At 46.6% G+C, this 17,853-nt stretch overlaps 1 protein-coding gene across 3 annotated transcripts in view; it reads right to left on the reverse strand.

The window, feature by feature from the left end:
• Positions 1-11,977: 11,977 nt before the first annotated feature.
• The window catches only part of GNE (glucosamine (UDP-N-acetyl)-2-epimerase/N-acetylmannosamine kinase), a 68,573-nt gene continuing 62,697 nt past the window's right edge, over positions 11,978-17,853 (reverse strand). For all 3 annotated transcript variants that reach the window (XM_019555183.1, XM_019555182.1, XM_019555184.1), the window contains 3 exons: positions 16,583-16,765; positions 15,837-15,953; positions 11,978-12,963 (listed from right to left, as the gene is read on the reverse strand). In XM_019555183.1, coding sequence (XP_019410728.1) covers positions 12,728-12,963; positions 15,837-15,953; positions 16,583-16,765 — 536 coding nt within the window. In that variant the 3' untranslated portion in view covers positions 11,978-12,727. The remainder of the gene's footprint in view (positions 12,964-15,836; positions 15,954-16,582; positions 16,766-17,853) is intronic.

Raw genomic sequence — 17,853 nt, forward strand, 5'->3', positions numbered from 1 at the left:
CAGATTGCCCCCTCAGTGCCCCGCAGGATGGAGTCTCCCACAACAAACACCTTTCGCTTTGTCTTGGGGAGAGTGGGGGCAGTAGCTGTGGTTGAGCCTGGGTTGCCTGCGGGAGCTGGCAACTGAGCAGTCTCTGCTGGGGCTGCAAGAGATGCGAACCTCTTTGTTCAGGTCTGTGTGGTGTTACCACTGGCAAGTACCTTACCTCCCAGACTCTTTGCCCTGGGGCTTCAGATACTTCCAAATACATGGCAGGCATCCTACATGCAAGCCCCAAGCCTAGAAGTTTTGGGGCTCAGATGTCCCCAAGTCTTGCTCGCTCTTAGCTAAGGCCAAAGAGCTAAGAGCTCTACCAGGTCTACTGACTACATTGTCTACCCTGTGTGGGACTAAGCGAGACCGCTGAAACTATTGGCCGTGCTGAACTGTTAGTACTGGGTTGAGGAGGGCTAGCGATTGATTATTACGTGGTGCTTAGGTCTGTTTGTCAGCCCATCTCCTTTTTGCCAATTAATAAACCACGTTATGATTTGCTATTGCTTGCAAGTGGTAAAGTTTGTTCACATTGGAACACCCAGGCAGAAATTGTTTTCCCAGGTTTCTGGGCTGGGGCTTGAGCCAAGCTAATCGATTTGTGTAAAACACCTAAGGTGAATTTGGCCCTTGTTGCTGTTATCTGGTGCCAGGCAGAAGGGTTACACAAGTATGGCTCTCCCATTACTGTTATGCTCATTTGCTGAGCAAAGAGTAATGAAAATACAGGACTCTTCCCAATGTACATTGTCAGGCAGTGCAGTTTCCAGCAGAAGTTTGTTGCAGCACCAAGTATACTTCTCTTTTGTGCTGTGGAGCTCTGGAAGGAATTCTGCACTTCTAGAAGTGTGTGCCTTTGTGTGGTATACTGGGTCCCACAAGGAGTCGGAAGATGCCAGGACTAAGCCCGGGGTGCAAGTGGTTGTCAATGCTGGGCTCTAGGCAATGGGGACAACATCAGGATTGTTCCAGCATGTTATATGCTGGACGTCAGAATAAAAACCCTGCCGTTACAAGCTTTGATATTTACTATCATTCATTTTCTGCACCCCACAGAAAAAAGTAAACTACTGTTCAGGCACAATAATGTACTAGTGCAGTCACCAGGTGGCACTGTTGCATACATATATCTTATAGTTATTAGTGTGCAGGTTTATTGCATGATTTTTGCTCTGAAATATTGCAGGATTTTTTGCAGCTGCTATGGAGAAGACAAGACGAGGGTGATTGTAGGTCTTCCTGGAATTTTTGCTGCATTCTTCAGTGTTTTTAAGCCAAAAAGATTAGCTTTCCACTAATAAAATTAGAGGGCCTAACAGCAGTGGCATGATGCCACTAACTGCAGCAAGGTCTGTTGAATTCGAAAATAGGCCTGAGACTAAATTTGTCTGCATCAGTGAAAGCCAGAGGTAGAAGAAAGCTCAACAATTTGCAAGCTGGATCGAGTCATGCACAGACACAATGAAACCATATTACCAATGACACCTGGCATTTTTGAGAACATAAAGGCCTTTTCTACAATAGCATTTAAAAGCTTTATTGGGAAATCGTTAAAATTAGAATCTTTACAAGGCTTGGTATTTAAGAAATATAAAACTCGCCCCAGTAAGAACCAGGTCCTGTGATTTGGAAATTTGGGTTAGTTGTTTAAAGAAGGCCTTGTCCACCTGTTCCCCTTCTTTTGGTGGCTTATAGCAGAGGCCCCTTCTGATCTCCCCTCTGACCTTTACCCAGAAGCTTTCAACAGGACATTGACTGCAGTGGTTCCCCTGCTTTGCCTGTGGAAGGTTTGGGTGTCAGGTCTATGTTGTGTCAGGGTTGAAAGTAGTTTTACATAGAGTTTAGATTATGGATTGTATGGGATGGTTTGGATAGGGATGATCCTGCCAGAGGCAGGGCACTGGACTAGATCACCTCTGGAGGTCCCTTTCAGCCCTACTTCTCTATGACTCTATGAACAAGCCTACCTCCTACATCACACTGCATCTCAGAACATGTACATCTCCTTTCTAGATAGGGCAACACCTCCTCCTTCCCCACTGAGTTTCTGCTACAGAAGGGGCGAGCTGCCCTACCAAGAAAACTGTGAGAAGAAAAGCCCCTCAACCCATTTCTTGCCCCCAGAGCCAGCTAGTACTCCTGTCCTGAGGCAGATCAGAGTTGGAGCCCCTCGAGGTAAAAGACCCCAGCCCCCTCTCCACTCCTTGCCCTGCTTTGTATTCTCCTCTCAGGCATCTCTTCCATCCTCCTTGGTATTGCTGTTTTCCTCCCCTACAAAATAGAGCCAGAGGGATCCCTACGGACCAGCTATTTCCAGCTTTTTGGCAGTGAAGGGGAGGGGTGAGGTCATGGTTACAGAGGACGCTGCCAGTGGGCTGTGACTGGAAAGAGAAGCTGCCCCACAGATTCAGACTCTGTGGGGCACCATGTGCCTGAATGCACCATTGGTCCTAAAAAGAGCCAAACTAAAGAAATCAGGATCCTGGTAGCTCGCCAGGGCTGCTGCACTCACTTGGGTCCTCTAAATCCCAAATGGCATCAGGGCTCCCATGTTAGTCAGCTCACAACAGAGCTGTGAGGCTGGTATGGCAGATCTTTGCACAAGAAGAAATAGTCCTTCCTTCACTCCTCCAGGCTCCCTCTATCAGAGGAAATAACCTGGAACTCTCTCGGCAGGGCCAGCCAAGAAACTTGCAAGGTACAAACAACAAGAATGACAGTATTTTATAAAGGAGATTTGTTACAATGGGACCCTCATGCATTGAGATCTGTTACATTAGCATGTCTTTGTACTGCCTATATTGACAGATAACAATAATCACATTAGCAGTCATTGCTGAAGTGTTATTGTTAAACAATCACTATATTGTATATTTCCTTTTCCATCCAGTTATTGGTGTTATTCAACATGAACTATATTGCTAGGAGCAGGACATGCTTGGGAATATCTTTTATTGGAGAGAACTGAGAGCTGGGAGAGATGGTGGACAAGCAAGGTGTGGGCTTGGGGAAGAAAAGCATTTGCCCCAGAAGCTTGTCTGCCACCTCTTTTAACTCTGTAGCTAGTCCAGTAAAATCTCTTGCCATGTAAATCCTTGGGCATCCCAACTATAGCACCACTGCAACCCACATCCTAATGCTCACACATGTTTATACCTCAAAAAATCTGCACCAGCTAGAACTCTTCCTCAGCACTGCATGATCAGGATGGGATGAGCTATTCATTTCACTCCTCCTCGTGTCAGCCCCTGAGACCCCAGTCTGCTATGGGGTTGTCCCTTCGCTCTGCAGGGTCACTTCCCCACAGTCAACCTTGAACTGTTGGGATTTTCACACAAGTTGGAGTCAGCCACACTCCAGGATCAATCCGTTTATGGGTCAGAGGCTGCTCTCTGGTTCTGACCACATTTCAAAGAGTATTTTGAAGCACTTTCAGAAATTATAAACTAATTCCACAGCCCTTCTTCCCAGCCCACAATTCCTGGTCCCATCTTTTCTCCAGGACCCAGCCAGGGTTTGCCCTTGCCTCTGTCTCCTCTGAAGTAGACCATGCCCACATCCATTTAAGCATCTTTGCTGTCTTCATAGCTGGGGTGCCATCAGCAGTTCTGCATGTTGTGGAATAAAGCCAGTTGCCAGCAGTGAGGCAGTCTTCTCTCACCTGTGGCAAGGAGGCAGGAGTCCAGATTACTTGGGCTACAGATGCCAGGGTCAACCTGGGTTAAGTGGACTTAATAGGCATCAATTTGCACTTGCCAAAAGCAAGGTGGTCTTGGAGAGGGAGAAGTGGTTAGAGTAGGAGGGCTAGGTGCCAGGATTTCTGGGTTCTGCCCCCAGGTGTGAGAGGGGAGTAGTGTTGCAGCAGGAGAGTTAGGGGTTTGGCATTAGAGCAAGGGAGTTGGGGGAGCAAGGGTGTAGACTGAGGGACAGAAGGCCCCAAGAAGTCATAGCCGTAGGGGCCATGCCCTGTCCCCTCTTCCAGCTCTCTCTGTGCACAGTGAGGGCTGGGGCTGGACCAAAGCCTGCTTTAAGAGACATGTGGTAACCAGTGGGGTTCACAACATTATTATTCCCTCCTTGACAGCCCTCTGCTCCATAGCTAGCTGTCATCCCAAAGGGACCCCGTCACTGAAACGAGGTGGCTGGTGGGCAGATTGGGATGCTGATGCAGGAGGTGCACTGGGCACGCTGGTTATGAAAGGACATCTGGGCAGGGTTCTTGCTCTCTACCTCATTATGGACAATGCAGACAGCAATGTCTTTACCCCATGAGGAGCTTCAGCTTATCCCTGTGATAAAGCCTTTGGTAACAACATGCACTGGACACTTTGGCTCGCCTATCTTTGGGAGGGAACTTTCTCCAGCCACCTGTCTGCAAGAGATGATGGCAGACATAATGCTTTCCTAAGAACCAAGGTTCAGCCAGCCACGTGCCATTTTAGCCTAGATGTCAGCTAGCTTCTACGAAGGGAGTAGTCAGAAAACAACACACCTTCACTCCAGAGGGAGAAGGTTGATTCTGTAGTCTCCCTGAAGGTCAGTGGAAGCACTCACTGGATTGACCAAATGAGAGAGATGTTTCAAATGAGAGCCCTTATCTGCTTATCTTCTCACACTGCTTATCTCCTCACAGTGCTGGCAGTGCCATTCAAAGGATTTCCAGGGCTCTGGTTGGAAATCACAGCCTTATCGATCAGACAAAACCCTGCAATTGTTCCTGTGTTGTTCTCTTATGATGGCAGAGGCCTAGTTTTGTGATCCTTTGGCAAGAGGAGCAAGTTCAAAACTTGTTTTCCAGGAAACCTTTCTGAGGCAGAAATAATGCACCGTCCAAAAGCAAGCATAGGGCCCCAACACATTTCCCACAGCCCTACTCTTGTACCATTTTTTCAGTCCAGCAAGGCAAATGATGCTGAGATGGTAATAAAAAAGTTGATTTGCTTGTGCAATTGATGTTTGTAGTGGTTGAGGTGTTTTAGACCTACTGGGTGGCTGACCAAACTGGTTAGGGTCTATATTCATCAGGTACCCTCAGCTTTAGCTCTTCAGCATGATGATGTGCTTGCTCTGTGTGCAATAGTAGTTTATAGACTATCCAAGTGAAATTAAAGCCCCAATAAAGCTGAGTTCTGTACAGAGGAGACTTCCTGTTTTCATTCTTCCTCCACTGAATTTCCAATTTGAAGGACAAGAGCATAATTATGTTTCTCACTGAAATACATACAGGTCGGGTGTAAAACCATTGTCCCCATTAATTGTTTGTCAAAGCAGGGGTGGACCATGAAGTCTTTGTGTTCTCTTTGAGGGGAGAGGCACCTGTGACAGATGCTGCAAACCTGCAGCTGAAGAAGAGACAGAGGTCATTGTAGGCACAGACGGAAGAGCAACTCCCTGTTGTAAATCATGATGCTTCAGAGTTCCCTGTGTGTGGACAGAGAACTGGCTGCCTTTACACAACAGCTGGAGTACTGTCCCTTAGACAATCCAATTGCACACATGCTGTAGACATCCCCCAATGACACACACATGGTTTTCCTGTGAGCAAATCATTCTTGGGAGGAATACATTACAACTATTCTATACATCCCCCTGCAACAAGTGGACTATGAGCTACTATTTTGTAAATGAACTACTGCACTATTGTTTGACCACTCCTGAACTTGACCTTCATAGCAAGAGCTGAATTATGATCAGAAATGTTGATGCCTCAGGGCTCAAAGAGAAGAAATGAGATACCAAAGAAAATATTGCTTCATTTCTTTAATAAGCATTTTCTTAAAAAAGGCTACATAATGCCATCATTTTGAGATTGCAAGATTGTTGAATTGAAATAAAACAACTTTAAAAAGACATTGTTTCTTTAAAACTTCATCTTAAATACAACTGCCACGATTCTGTCTTTATTAAGAAAGCACTGATAAACCAGTGTACTGTCCATGCAACATTAACATTTAAAATGTGTCCTTCTTACAAACAGAGCATTGAGAATCTAAGGTGCATTATGAGAAGGAGGATAACCGGCCTATAAATATCTCATTATCTTGCAAATTATAAGCAAGCAACCATTTTTCTAATCCAATTTGAAACAACACAATGATGTAGAAATAGTGTTAGGGTGTTCTGTACAGCAATCATGTCTTTGTGCAATTCACAAATTCTTCTTATTATAAATTATTCATTGAGAATTGGCTTGTTTAAACAAGTGTATGAATGGACAGGAACCATGTCTTCCTATACTTTCTCTGCAGCACCTCATACATTTTAGGCATTATCAAAATCAGTGGTACATAACAAAGCAACTATCTAATTGTGGTGCATATCTAAGAAATAACTTTTCAATTATATTATCTTTAGTAGGTTCATTTTTCAATTAGCAGCACTAAGAACCAATACATTTTTGATAAAGGACAATTTTAAACAATTTCAAATAGTCTAAGACAAGCCATTAACCTAGGTATTGCACAGAATTTTCAAAAGCAACACACGTTACTGAAATGACACACCAATGACTTTCATTATGATGCACGCTGAATTATAAAGACATGTTCCAGACCACTTACACAGTATTTGTCACTCACATGCAATGATGCCCTCTATTGGTACTATATTTAAGTTTCCCATAATTCAGGCATACCAAAGCAAAAAGTCGTTGGAAAGTGCTTAAAGACTATCAGAAGGCTGAAATGTGTTCTTTTGGCAGATCTTTGGTACCACTGAGCAGGACCAGCTGCAATGCAGCGTAACTTGATTTACTAAACTCGGGTTAGTCAGAGTGGAGTACAGTCTGTGGGCTGTACTTCATAAGCAACAAAGGACATTACCAGTTTAATACAGTTTATACCAAACCTATAAATTGCAGCTGTTGCTAGGAGAGTAATGCCCATCAGTTACATCTGTTGCAGTCTGTCTTTGAGTTTCATGCAGCAAAAAACAACCTGTTAAATCCATGAGTTGTTTAAAACACCAAGTTCTTTATTGCAGGAAGGTTTTTGGCCACAAATGTAATGGCCAGACAAGTATTCCTATCCACCAGTATCCCACAATCCCCTGTTCTCCCCCTCTCCTCTCCAAGAGAAACAAGTTGGATTTCTGATAGCTTTCCCAGCAGCAAGACGTTAGGGTATGCTGCACCCCTTGTGGACTTCTAGCCAATCATCTGATCAGTGGGACCAGGCAAGGAGGTGGTTCTTTCCCAGCCCTGTGGGCTGCCCCCTCCCCAATCCTATGGACTCGATAGTGGTCGTGGTGAGGGGGTGTTATAATTCTTCCAGGGCAGTGTGGTCAGCAGCCAGGGACCCCGACAGTGCTGTTAGAGTGCTCTAACCATGGAAGTCCAGGAACAGCCCCAGTCCTTGCATGGCTGGAGACAGTGCTGCGCTATAGCAGCATTCTGCATCTTAGGCTGCCTGGAAGCCCTTCAGAGCTCTGGGTGGGCAGGCAGCCTGCAAGCAGTGAACACCACCACAGTGGAACTGCCTGCCAGCCAGGATCTTTAAAAGGTTTCTAGGTAGCCCAAGACTGACTTGAGCTGGGTATTAGACTACCTTGGAGTCAGGAATTTTAAAAGGTCCGTAGAGGGTGAGTCTACATGTGCTGATGCATACTGTGCAGTCAATTACTCAACTGCAGGGTTAATTTTGCCATTGCAGGTAGTAAATTAACTGCACAGTAGTGACTGCACAGTAGCCCACATATAGGTGGCCAACTGGGAGCAAATTTGCTTCCAGTCAGCCTGGGCAGCAGGGGATCCCTTCCCTTGACAGCTGCCTGCTGCTAGGGTGAGCTTCGAGCGTGTTCCAGCTTGTGGTCCAATGTCCCTCTACCCCAACTCTGTGATCAGGGGCAGGGAGTAATCTCCCAGGTCCCGCTCTGATCACTGAGCTGGGGCTGGGAGATGCTTGCTGCCAGCATAGGGGGGCATTTTCCTAGCTGAGGTCTGAGTTTGGAGCCTGCCATGGTAACAGGCAGCTCCTGGGGCAGGGAGCAATCTCCCAGCCCCCACACAGCCCTTATCACATCATGGCTGGACAGTGTGCCTTTGGGGCAATGGGTGCGCATGTCCACGGTGCTCAGTTTTTTAGTGATACAAACTTTATAGTACAACAAAAATAATGCCTGTCAAAGTCTTCAGTTATATTTCCTTTGTTGCCTTAACTTTAGGAACTGACTTTCAGTGTTATTGAAGTATGAAGGCCATGAAGAACAGTAACTACTATTTTTACTGCTGGCCCTCTTTTCCCGCAGTGCTGCCACCTCACCAATGACATGGAAATAGCGCTAGGGCAGGTGGGAGAGCTTATCTTAAGACATGCCAAATACATGAAACCTCAGAAACTAGGGATGTGATAATTTTCAAAGTACTATTTCTTTCAGGTTCTAAAGTGGTAATTGCACAGGTATACTGGTACCACCGGCTCTGAGCTCTACCTAGAGATTGTGGTTGCAGATTTTTCTCCCTCGGTATATAAAGGCTTGTTCCTGTACCCACTGGAGCCAATGGCAGTACTCCCACTCACTTCAGTGGGGTGGGCCTCATTTTTCCTGGACCATTCAAATATGCATGGGTTCTAATTATTAATGCCAATTGCTCCTCCACAGGTGGAAGGGAACCCTCTAGCTTGGTGCATAGGTGCTGAGTATGTGGGGGCCTAAGGGCCCTGGCCACCCTCGGGTAGAGGGTAGGGTGACCACCGATCCCTAACTGAGTGGGGCAGTCCCAAAATGGGAATATCAAGTCCTGGTCCCAGGCTGCATGAGTCTGGGAAATCATTTATCTCAGATTTCCAGTATTGTGCAGGGACCTGGGTTTTCTGTTCACGGCAGAAAAACACAGCAAATGGTGGGTTTCCCCCTGCAGGCTGGCAGAGTTCCAGCCTGCAAGAGGCTGTGGGGAGCAGGATGCAGGGGGTGCTATGTGCATGTGCACACATGCATGAGGCCAGAAATATAGCCCCAGGCAGGGGTGGAGAGCAGCTCCCTCAGCTGCCTACAGGTACGTCTTTGGTTGGCAGAGGTTGCAGATTGAGGGCCTCACAGTGAGGGAGAGTGGGGCAGAGGCAGGGGTTGGGCAGTGCATGGGGTCTGAGGCTGGGGTGGGGAGTGGGACAGAGTCATGGGCAGCTCACCTGGGGGAGGAAGGGGGGAGGAGGGAGTGGCTCCCTGATACTGTGTGCACTCCTGGGGAGGGAGATATGGGGGGCACATGCCCTCACATTTGTGCACAGAGCAGGGGCAGATACAGGCTGCCTGCTGTGGCCTCAAGGCTCCCTCCTTGCTGTCCTCCTCCAAGGAGCCCTATGCTGGTCATGCTGCCATGGCGAGACATCCCCGCCTACCTGGCAGCATTGGGGTGCAAAACGTTGCACTGTCACCCCTGCTACTGCCAGGCGGGCAGGGGGTCTTTGCCATGGCAGCACAGCTGGCGTAGGGCTCCTGTAGGGAAGGCAGCAGGGTGGGAAGCCCTGAGTCCACATCTGCCCCAGCATGGGCTCTGCTCAGCTCTGCTCCAGCCATACCGCTGGATGGGGGGGGGCAGGAAGGGAACTTCTTAGGTCCCCCCCCCAGCAAAAATAAAAGTTGGCACCTATGGCTTGGTGGTGTAACAGTTACATTGCAACTCATGGTGCTGCGTACACAGATTGCTGGGTCAGGCGTGTCACATGCACTTCTCTCAAATTGTTTTTAAAAGCACCTAACAAAACCCCCATTCTGCTTTCCTGTTGCTTAGCAGTATCACCAAAAAGGAAGAAACTGAGTGGGGTAAAGATATCCAAGATCTAATTCAAACCTGTTTAGATGGCATTTCCCTCAGTCTGATGTGAAAGACCACCTCCTGATCTGTTGTTGGTGCTCCTACTGGCCCTATTAAGTCCTAAGCGCTTTCCTTCAAAACCTTGATACTGCTCCTCCTGGCCTGGAAGTAGAAGGCACTCTCCTCAAATTCCCAGGATATCAACCTAGCAAACTGCAGCTTTTCAGCTAGTGGGAGTCACTGCAATGAAGAACGAAGCTGTGTAAAAGATCACCAAAGTCCCGTTTTAACAGAATCTCTTGGCCTTTGTGAGGTTACAAGTGTCTGGCAAAATCCTGCCTGCCTAGTCCCTTAAGCAATTTATTTTGTCTATAGGTGAGTAAAATCCTGTCTGCTTCCCCCAAACTCTAAGATAGAGCAGGCAAGGTCCTTTCCAGCCTTTTTTGTCCTTCCTAAAAAACTGGCTTCAGGATGAGATAGCATAGCAGCCCTAGCAGGACTTTGAGACCCAACTGTCCAGAAGTTATGACCCCTGGAAGGGACCAGCACTGAAACCACCAGTGTTGGGGGCCCCCGAAATAAGAAGTTCTGAATACAAGGCTTCCTCAGTGAAGAAGCAGTTTCTTGTCTGCCACAGCCTGTGCTACCCTTTGTTTGACCCATGTCCCCAAGGAAGCCATATGGTCTCTAGCTTGTGATCAGGTTCAGGACAAGTGTGCATGTTTGGCCTTGGAACTCTGAATGCAGGTGTACCTTTTATTCCCAGGAAAATGATGCTTTAGGTAGGACTGCTTATACCAACTCCATCCTTTCCTGAAGAACAGGAATGGCTACATTGGGAAGTCCTGCCCATCTGCTGTGCAGCATCACTGTGTACGAGGGGTGTGACCAGAGGACTGCCCTGAATATCTGTACAACCCATGCTATGCCAAGTTTCTACTCCTTGCCAGAGGGCAGTAAGGAAGGTAAAACTCTGTCCTGCTTGGCTTGAAGGCTGCACTGTACTTAGTGAATTCTGGCCTCATTGGAAGGAGAACTGACATCTTGGTGGAATACCAGTGGGGCTGGGGGGAAGGGTTGGAAGTCTGGTTCTGTCTATTACTCTGGGATTGATGCTAGGTTTCTGAGAGGGAACAGAACACAGCAACTCTGGGAACCAACTCATCATGTTGCTGTCATTGCTTCCTACAAAGCTCCTGTGCCTCAGGGCCTTCTTTGGACTCAAGGAGCATGTCCAGATAAGCATGCATGTGTGATCTGCAGCACCTCAGAGTAGTTCAAGGTGCTGCAAACCACACACAGCACATGTGCACCCATTTGCCGTGCTGCTAATTTGACATTACGAGATCCCGGAATCAAAAAAAAAAGCCATAGCAAAAAAAAAAAGCAGTGTAGCACATGGTCCAGGAGCGCATGCTGGCAGACAAAGAAGCTGGGTTCTTTGGGAAGATGCCCGCTCCCCCCTTCCTTTCAGCTGCTTGGGATCCGGGCCCATTCCCCACCCCGTTCCATCATCGCCACCTGCAAGGAGCAGGGCAGGGGGCCCGTTCCCCACCGTTTCATTCACTCTGTTGCCCCTGCCTCCAGCGAGCAGGGCGGAGGGGAGGGCAGGAGGGGCAAGGTCAGCGCAGCTGTCCTGTGTCTCTGCCATCATTGCAGGATCTCAACATGCCACCAGCTCCTGTGGGAATGCTTGTTCAAACTCTGATTGGCTGTTTGTCAGCCAATCAGACTGCGAATAAAGCATTATGGACAGACAGACAGATTTAGGCTTTTATAATATTAGAATGTACCTGGTCAGAAGTCCAGGAAATCCAGACCTCCCATATTTTATCCCCAAGAGCTGAGCGGTTAGGACACTTACTTGGGAAGCAGATGACCCAGGTTCTAGGCTCCCATTTACTCAGGGTAGATTTGTGTCTATACAGACCTTCTATTTTCTTGTACAGATCTCTAATCACCACACCACAGGTTAGGCATGATCTAGGCCAGTGGTCACCAACCAGTAGATCTTGATTGACTGGTTGATCATGGGGCCTTTGACAGTTGATCTCAGTCTGTCAAAGGCTCCAAGATTAGGAGCAGCAGGACACACGTGACTGGGCTGAGCCCCCAAGGCTGGGCTGGATGAGTGGGGTCAGAGCCTGGGCAGCTCTTCTGGTAGGTGGGGGGCAGGGCAGATTCTAGGGTGCCAAAAAATGATCTTCACCATAAAAAGTTTGGAGACCACTGATCTAGGCCCATCTCCAGCTTTCCTTTTGAAGCTGAGTCCTGCCCCTTACATTTTTAATAGTCATAGTAGATAAAATGGTTGGAACAATGCAGTGGGGAACTTTCTACTCCATTAAGAGCAAAGCTGTAGGCTCTGCCACCCTTGCTCCAATCATCCACGACAAAACTGATTTTTTGACCTCCCTGGCCAAGAAACCCTCGTAGGCACACTCCAAGAAGGATCACACTGCAGAAGACTAATTATAGAATGCCCACAGAACTGTTTGTGTCCCAGCTATACAACCATGGGCTACACCATCATGCCAGAAGCCTTAGGTGGCTTGCCATTTCAAAGCTCATTGAACAAGCTTTAGTTCAAGCACCTCTGCCACAATTTTTAAGCACAGGCACTTTAATTATAGTGGCTCTCAGAACTGCTGCAATTAAAAGCACCACCCCCTCTTCCCACTTCATCCCCAGAGCACATGTAAAATTGCCCCAGAGCTACAGGGTTGAACAAAAGAACAGAGATACACATTACTTCATATGAATCCACGTATAATTTAAGAAAAAAATACTAAAAAATTGACAAGAAATACTAGCTTCAAACTAGAATACCAGTCTGTTTAAGTCTGGGAGATAAAGTTTTCATCACCATGAAATACTTGAGCACAGTATGTCACCCCAGAATTCAGAAAACCAGATACTCCATCTTTACAATTTTTCCAGTACTTAGTATATTCTCCGTGTTGTATAATCTAGTACCAAGCTAGCAGCTCCCAGCAGAGCAGGATCTGCCAGATTTGAGACAACAACATCCACAGCCTGAGCAGAGGGCAAAGCCTGGCGACATATCACATCTTTCACGGTATTGATGTAATGGCTGGCTAGCACTCCTGAAAGGATCACAAGGGAGGGGTTCATGGTGTGCAGGATATTCACAACTCCCAGACCTAGGGCTGTTCCAGCTGAGAAAACAACACAGGGAAAGAAATTACAGCAACACAGAATCAGAGAAAATTAGGACTGGAAAAGACCTCAGGATGTCATCTAGTTCAACTACCTGCTCAAAGCAGGACCACCCCAATTATATCATCCCAGCCAAAACTCAGTTCATCTGGGTCTTAAAAGCCTCTAAGGATTGAGATTCCAAAACCTCTCTGGGTAAACTGTTCCAGTGCTTTACCACCCTCCTAGTGAGAAGTTTTTCCTAATATGTAACCTAAGTTTCCCTTGCTGCAACTTGAGACCATTGCTCCTTGTTCTGTCATCTGCCACCACTGAGAGCAGTCCAACTCCATCCTCTTTGGAATACCCCCTTCAGGTAGTTGAAGGCTGCTATTAAATCCTCCCTCTGTCTTCTCTTCTCCAGACTAAATAAACCCAGTTCCCTCATCCTCTCCTTAGAAGTCACTTCCCCCAGCCCCTAGCCATTTTTTGTTTCCCTCTGCTGGATTCTCTCCAATTAATCCACTTCCTTTCTGTAAGGGGGATGGGAGGGGGCAAAACTGGATACAGAACTCCAGATGTGGTCTCACCAGTGCTGAATAGAGGGGAATAACCATTTACCTTGCTCTACTGGCAACTTCTACTAATGCAGCCCAGTATGCTGTTTGCCTTTTTGGCAACAAGGACACACTGCTGGCTCATATTCAACTTAACTGTCCACTGTAACCCCCAGGTCCTTTTCTGGAGAGTTGCTGCTTAGCCATACACAATGTCATTCAACAGCCTGATTCCAAGTGGTTGAACTGATGTCTCTAAACTCTTAATAACATGGCTGCAAAAACTACATTCCATACAGCAGGCATTCATGATTTGCTGGTCATAGCAGTAGAACCACCTTGGAACATATTTCTTTCCTCAAGGGACAGTGGCTGTATATGACAGTGAGATTACACATTACAATTAGACCATGCTGGCAGCACTTAAAACACGAATGATTGCACATTAAGGTTTGTTAACAACTGTTTAGTGTCCTCTTGACATCTTAAAGTTATGCCACTGGGGGAAAGGATTATGCTTGAGCTGTGCTACCCAGCTCAAGTTAAGTTAACTTCTGACTGTTCAACTGAGATAAAACCACCAATCTGCACTCCTCCAGGATCCCAGGAAGCTCTGCTCTGCTCCCAGGTGAACTAGCTATTATCCAGGACTCTGTAGCCTTGAATTGACCACTGGGACAGCTGGGCAGCAGGTTAGTGGGGAGGGAAAGGAAAGAAGTGAAGGTGGTGGGAGTGGGTGGATGGGGAGCTGCTGATGTCTCTAGCCCTTAAATCACCCCCCCCCCCATCACTCCCCTGCCACTTGGATTGTGGCCCTGCTGCCTCAATCACAGCCTGGATCACTGTCCTTTTGCCTTGATCAGCCTGAGAGCAGATGATCCCCTCTCTGGTACCCTGCTCTCTGCCTGCCCCTGGGCTCCCAGAAGCCCACACCTCCCATACCCAAATCCAGCCCCAGCCAGGTCCCACAGCTGCCCAGCATATCCCTGCTTCACCCCTGCTCTCTCCCCCTGGGGTCTGGCAAGGGCTGGATCTGGATGCACATGGGTGGTGCAGGCTGCAAGGCATCTAGGAGGGGAATCTCTTCCCTCTCTCCTCCCCCTTACTGCTTTCACTATTCTTGGGCTGACTGGGTCGCACAGCAGGCATCTGGAGATTGAAAAGGGTGAGTGGGGAGGCCACTGGGGAGCCAGAGTAGGTGACTGGGGCAATCCTGGAGTGGAGGGGTTAATTGGGGAGCAATCTGGCAGTAATGGTGGGGAGAGGAGGGGACAAACCATGGCTGCAGGGGGGCCCTTCCCCCCCTGCCCCCTATCCCCTAATGTGTGGGGCAAGGGGTGGGTGTGTGGACATGGGGGACCCCAAGCAGCCCCTTGCAGGCTGGAACTCTGACAGCCTGCAAAGGAAAAAACACAGTTTCCCAGATTTTTCTTCTTTAAAGGAAAATCCATTTTTAAAGTTTGTTCATGACCCTTTCATATATTCTTGCGACCCACTTTTGGGATGCGACCCACAGGTAGGAAAACTCTGCTCTAGTGGCAGATCTGAGATATGCACTTTGGGAGGATATTAACTTTTAATATGCAACTGCTCACAGCACGTGCCAACAGCATGTGATAATTGTAATGTGTAATTTCATCCTAATAGTGAAAGTACTAAGGAGGTGACCTGTGTTAACCATTATTTTTTCTTCTAAGCATAAAAGAAAAAAAAAAATCAATTTTATAGCAGAATGCAGTTACATTATTAGCTTTAAAAAAACCAACCCCCCCAACCCAACAAGTAATCTCATTCTTACTATCAGGGAAAAAAGAAAGTTACTATTCTACCTCCCTTCATAATATCAGCCATGTAAAAGTAAGCTGATTACACTTAGTACTAATTTATAACTCCCAGAAAAATTCTCCCTTGTAATATCATATATAAGTGGATAATTATTCCAGAGAGACTGGTTAATTTTGGTCACCTACCATGTGCATCCACTTAAGTTCCCATCATTTTCCACACCAATACTAAACTGTTGAAATGCTTTTTCCTCATGAAGCAAGAACTATTTTGATTACCATGAGAAGTTTTAGTTTTCTAGTCCCCTGGAGAAGGGAATCCCAAAAGACATATTGAACAGTCCAGTGACAATGCAATTCATAAAGTTTCACATCTCTTCCAACATTCATCTTTACCATACAGGTGTGTGTGTGTGTTTTACCAACAAGCAGACAAGACTAGATCCTTAACATGTATTAAATAAGTCAAACCCTATTTAAGTCCAACATCACTTCTAGATCCTCAAAAATCTCTCTCTCAAATGGTTTCTCACTCCAGGTCTATGTTCTTACCTGTTCTGAGGATATTGTCAGCCTTTGTATTCCCAAGTTTAGCTGCCTGAATGAGATGTACAGCACTAACAACCTCCTCTTTCTTCACAGACATGCCTTCCACTAAGAGAAGATCCTCTGTTTGGGGTAGAAGACAAATAGGAAGCATTAATAACTACATTGAAATAATGATGTGACGGTGGGGGTATATATGTAAATAAACTCACTTTTAAGCTACTTAGGAAAACAGCAATCATTTCATATTGTTCAGTGGCTATCAATAGAGCTAGTGTTTGCAAGAGTAGAAATGATATACCCCTGAGAAAGACCAACATCTAAGAGGCTTAAAATTTTTTTTTTCCTGAGATATATCATTATCCAAAGTTCACAAGTAACTAGGACTTCACAGCAAATTATTTCATAGCATGCACCTGTCTGGGGAGAAAAATAAAGCAACCCTGAAGCTAGGGAAAGGATGTCAAGTTTATGCAGTTTCAAACAAATAAAGCATGTTTGAGGAGACTTCAGGGATAGCAGAGTTAAGCCAATACAGAGTACTTTTGAAAATCCCACCCTCAATGCTTTCTTATGTTTGAATTGTCATGCTTATGTTAAATCTAGGACCCAATTTTATCATGGTGAAAGCTGGAGGTTTATCAAAAGAAAGGCATGCCCAATAATTCAGACTAAAAGCTCCTTCCCTATGCTAATATAAATCCATTGAGTTATTCATTTATATTAAATGAAAAGGTAAAAATAATACATGCCATCGTGCAGTTTCTTAGCTTCTCTCTGCAAGGCTATTCCAGAGGCATATGCTTCTATACATCCACGACCCCCACATAGGCACTCCGGTCCATCTAAAGATACCACAATATGTCCAAGTTCTGCAGCACAGAAGGAACTTCCATGGATCAATTCATGTTGATGAATGATTCCACCTCCGATTCCTAGAAGCATAAAGTTACGGACAGCAAAAAAGTACGGCCACAGCACAAAACCTAAGCAGGACATTTATATGTGCTTACCATGACAGGAAAGGAATTAAGTATTTGTGCCAGTATTCGTGCCAGTCAACTGCTATATTGAGGCCTAATGAAGAATTTGTTATGGCAACTCTTCCCTATTTTAGAGCTGTCGAACGGTGGTCTGTGGGCTGCATGCAGCCTGTGAGAAGCCAGCATGTGGCATGTGGGTGCATGCTGCCTGGGAGTGCTTAACATGTTAGCCCCTGGGCCCCTGCAGATACCTCTTCCATTGCTGCATGCAGGGGAAGGGCCATGTGCCATTGGCACAGCCTGCACAGTGGGGAGGGATCATGTGGGGGGCACCTGCAGACTGGTCTGTGCCATGTGTGGTCCCTGGCCAAACCAAAGTTGGACAGCCCTTTTCTATTTAGTGAGTTTGGGACCAATGTCATAGATTTCATAGACATTAGGGCTGGAAGGGACCTTGGAAGATCATTGAGTCCAGCCCCCTGCCTGAGGGGAAGGAAGTCAGCTGGGGTTATAGGATCCCAGCAAGATAAACATCCACATTTCTCTTGAAGGTGTTCAAAGTAGGTACTTAAACCACCTCTGGTGGCAGGCTATTCCAGACCTCGGGGGCTCGGACAGCGAAGAAATTCTTCCTCATGTCCAGCCTGAAACAGTCTTGCAGGAGTTTATAACCGTTTGACCTTGTCATCCCTTGGGGCACTCTGGTGAACAAACATTCCCCCAGATCCTGGTGAACATCCCTGATATACTTATAGATGGCCACCAGATTGCCCGAGCCTGCTCTTTTCCAGGCTAAAGAGTCCCATAGCTCTCAGCCTGTTGTTGTAAGGTCTGTTTTCCTGACCTCTGATCATGTGTGTGTCTCTTCTCTGCACTCTCTCAAGCTTCTCCACATCCTTTTTGAATTGTGGAGCCCAAAACTGGACACAATACTCCAACTGCAACCTCACCAAGGCTGAGTACAAGGGGAGAATGACGTCCAGGGATTTGCTTGAGAAGCATCTATGGATTCAAGCCAGCGTTTTGCTCGCTTTACTAGC

Source organism: Crocodylus porosus, unplaced genomic scaffold (assembly GCF_001723895.1).
Source record: "Crocodylus porosus isolate Cpor-Errol unplaced genomic scaffold, CroPor_comp1, whole genome shotgun sequence".
Classification (NCBI taxonomy): Eukaryota; Metazoa; Chordata; order Crocodylia; family Crocodylidae; genus Crocodylus; species Crocodylus porosus.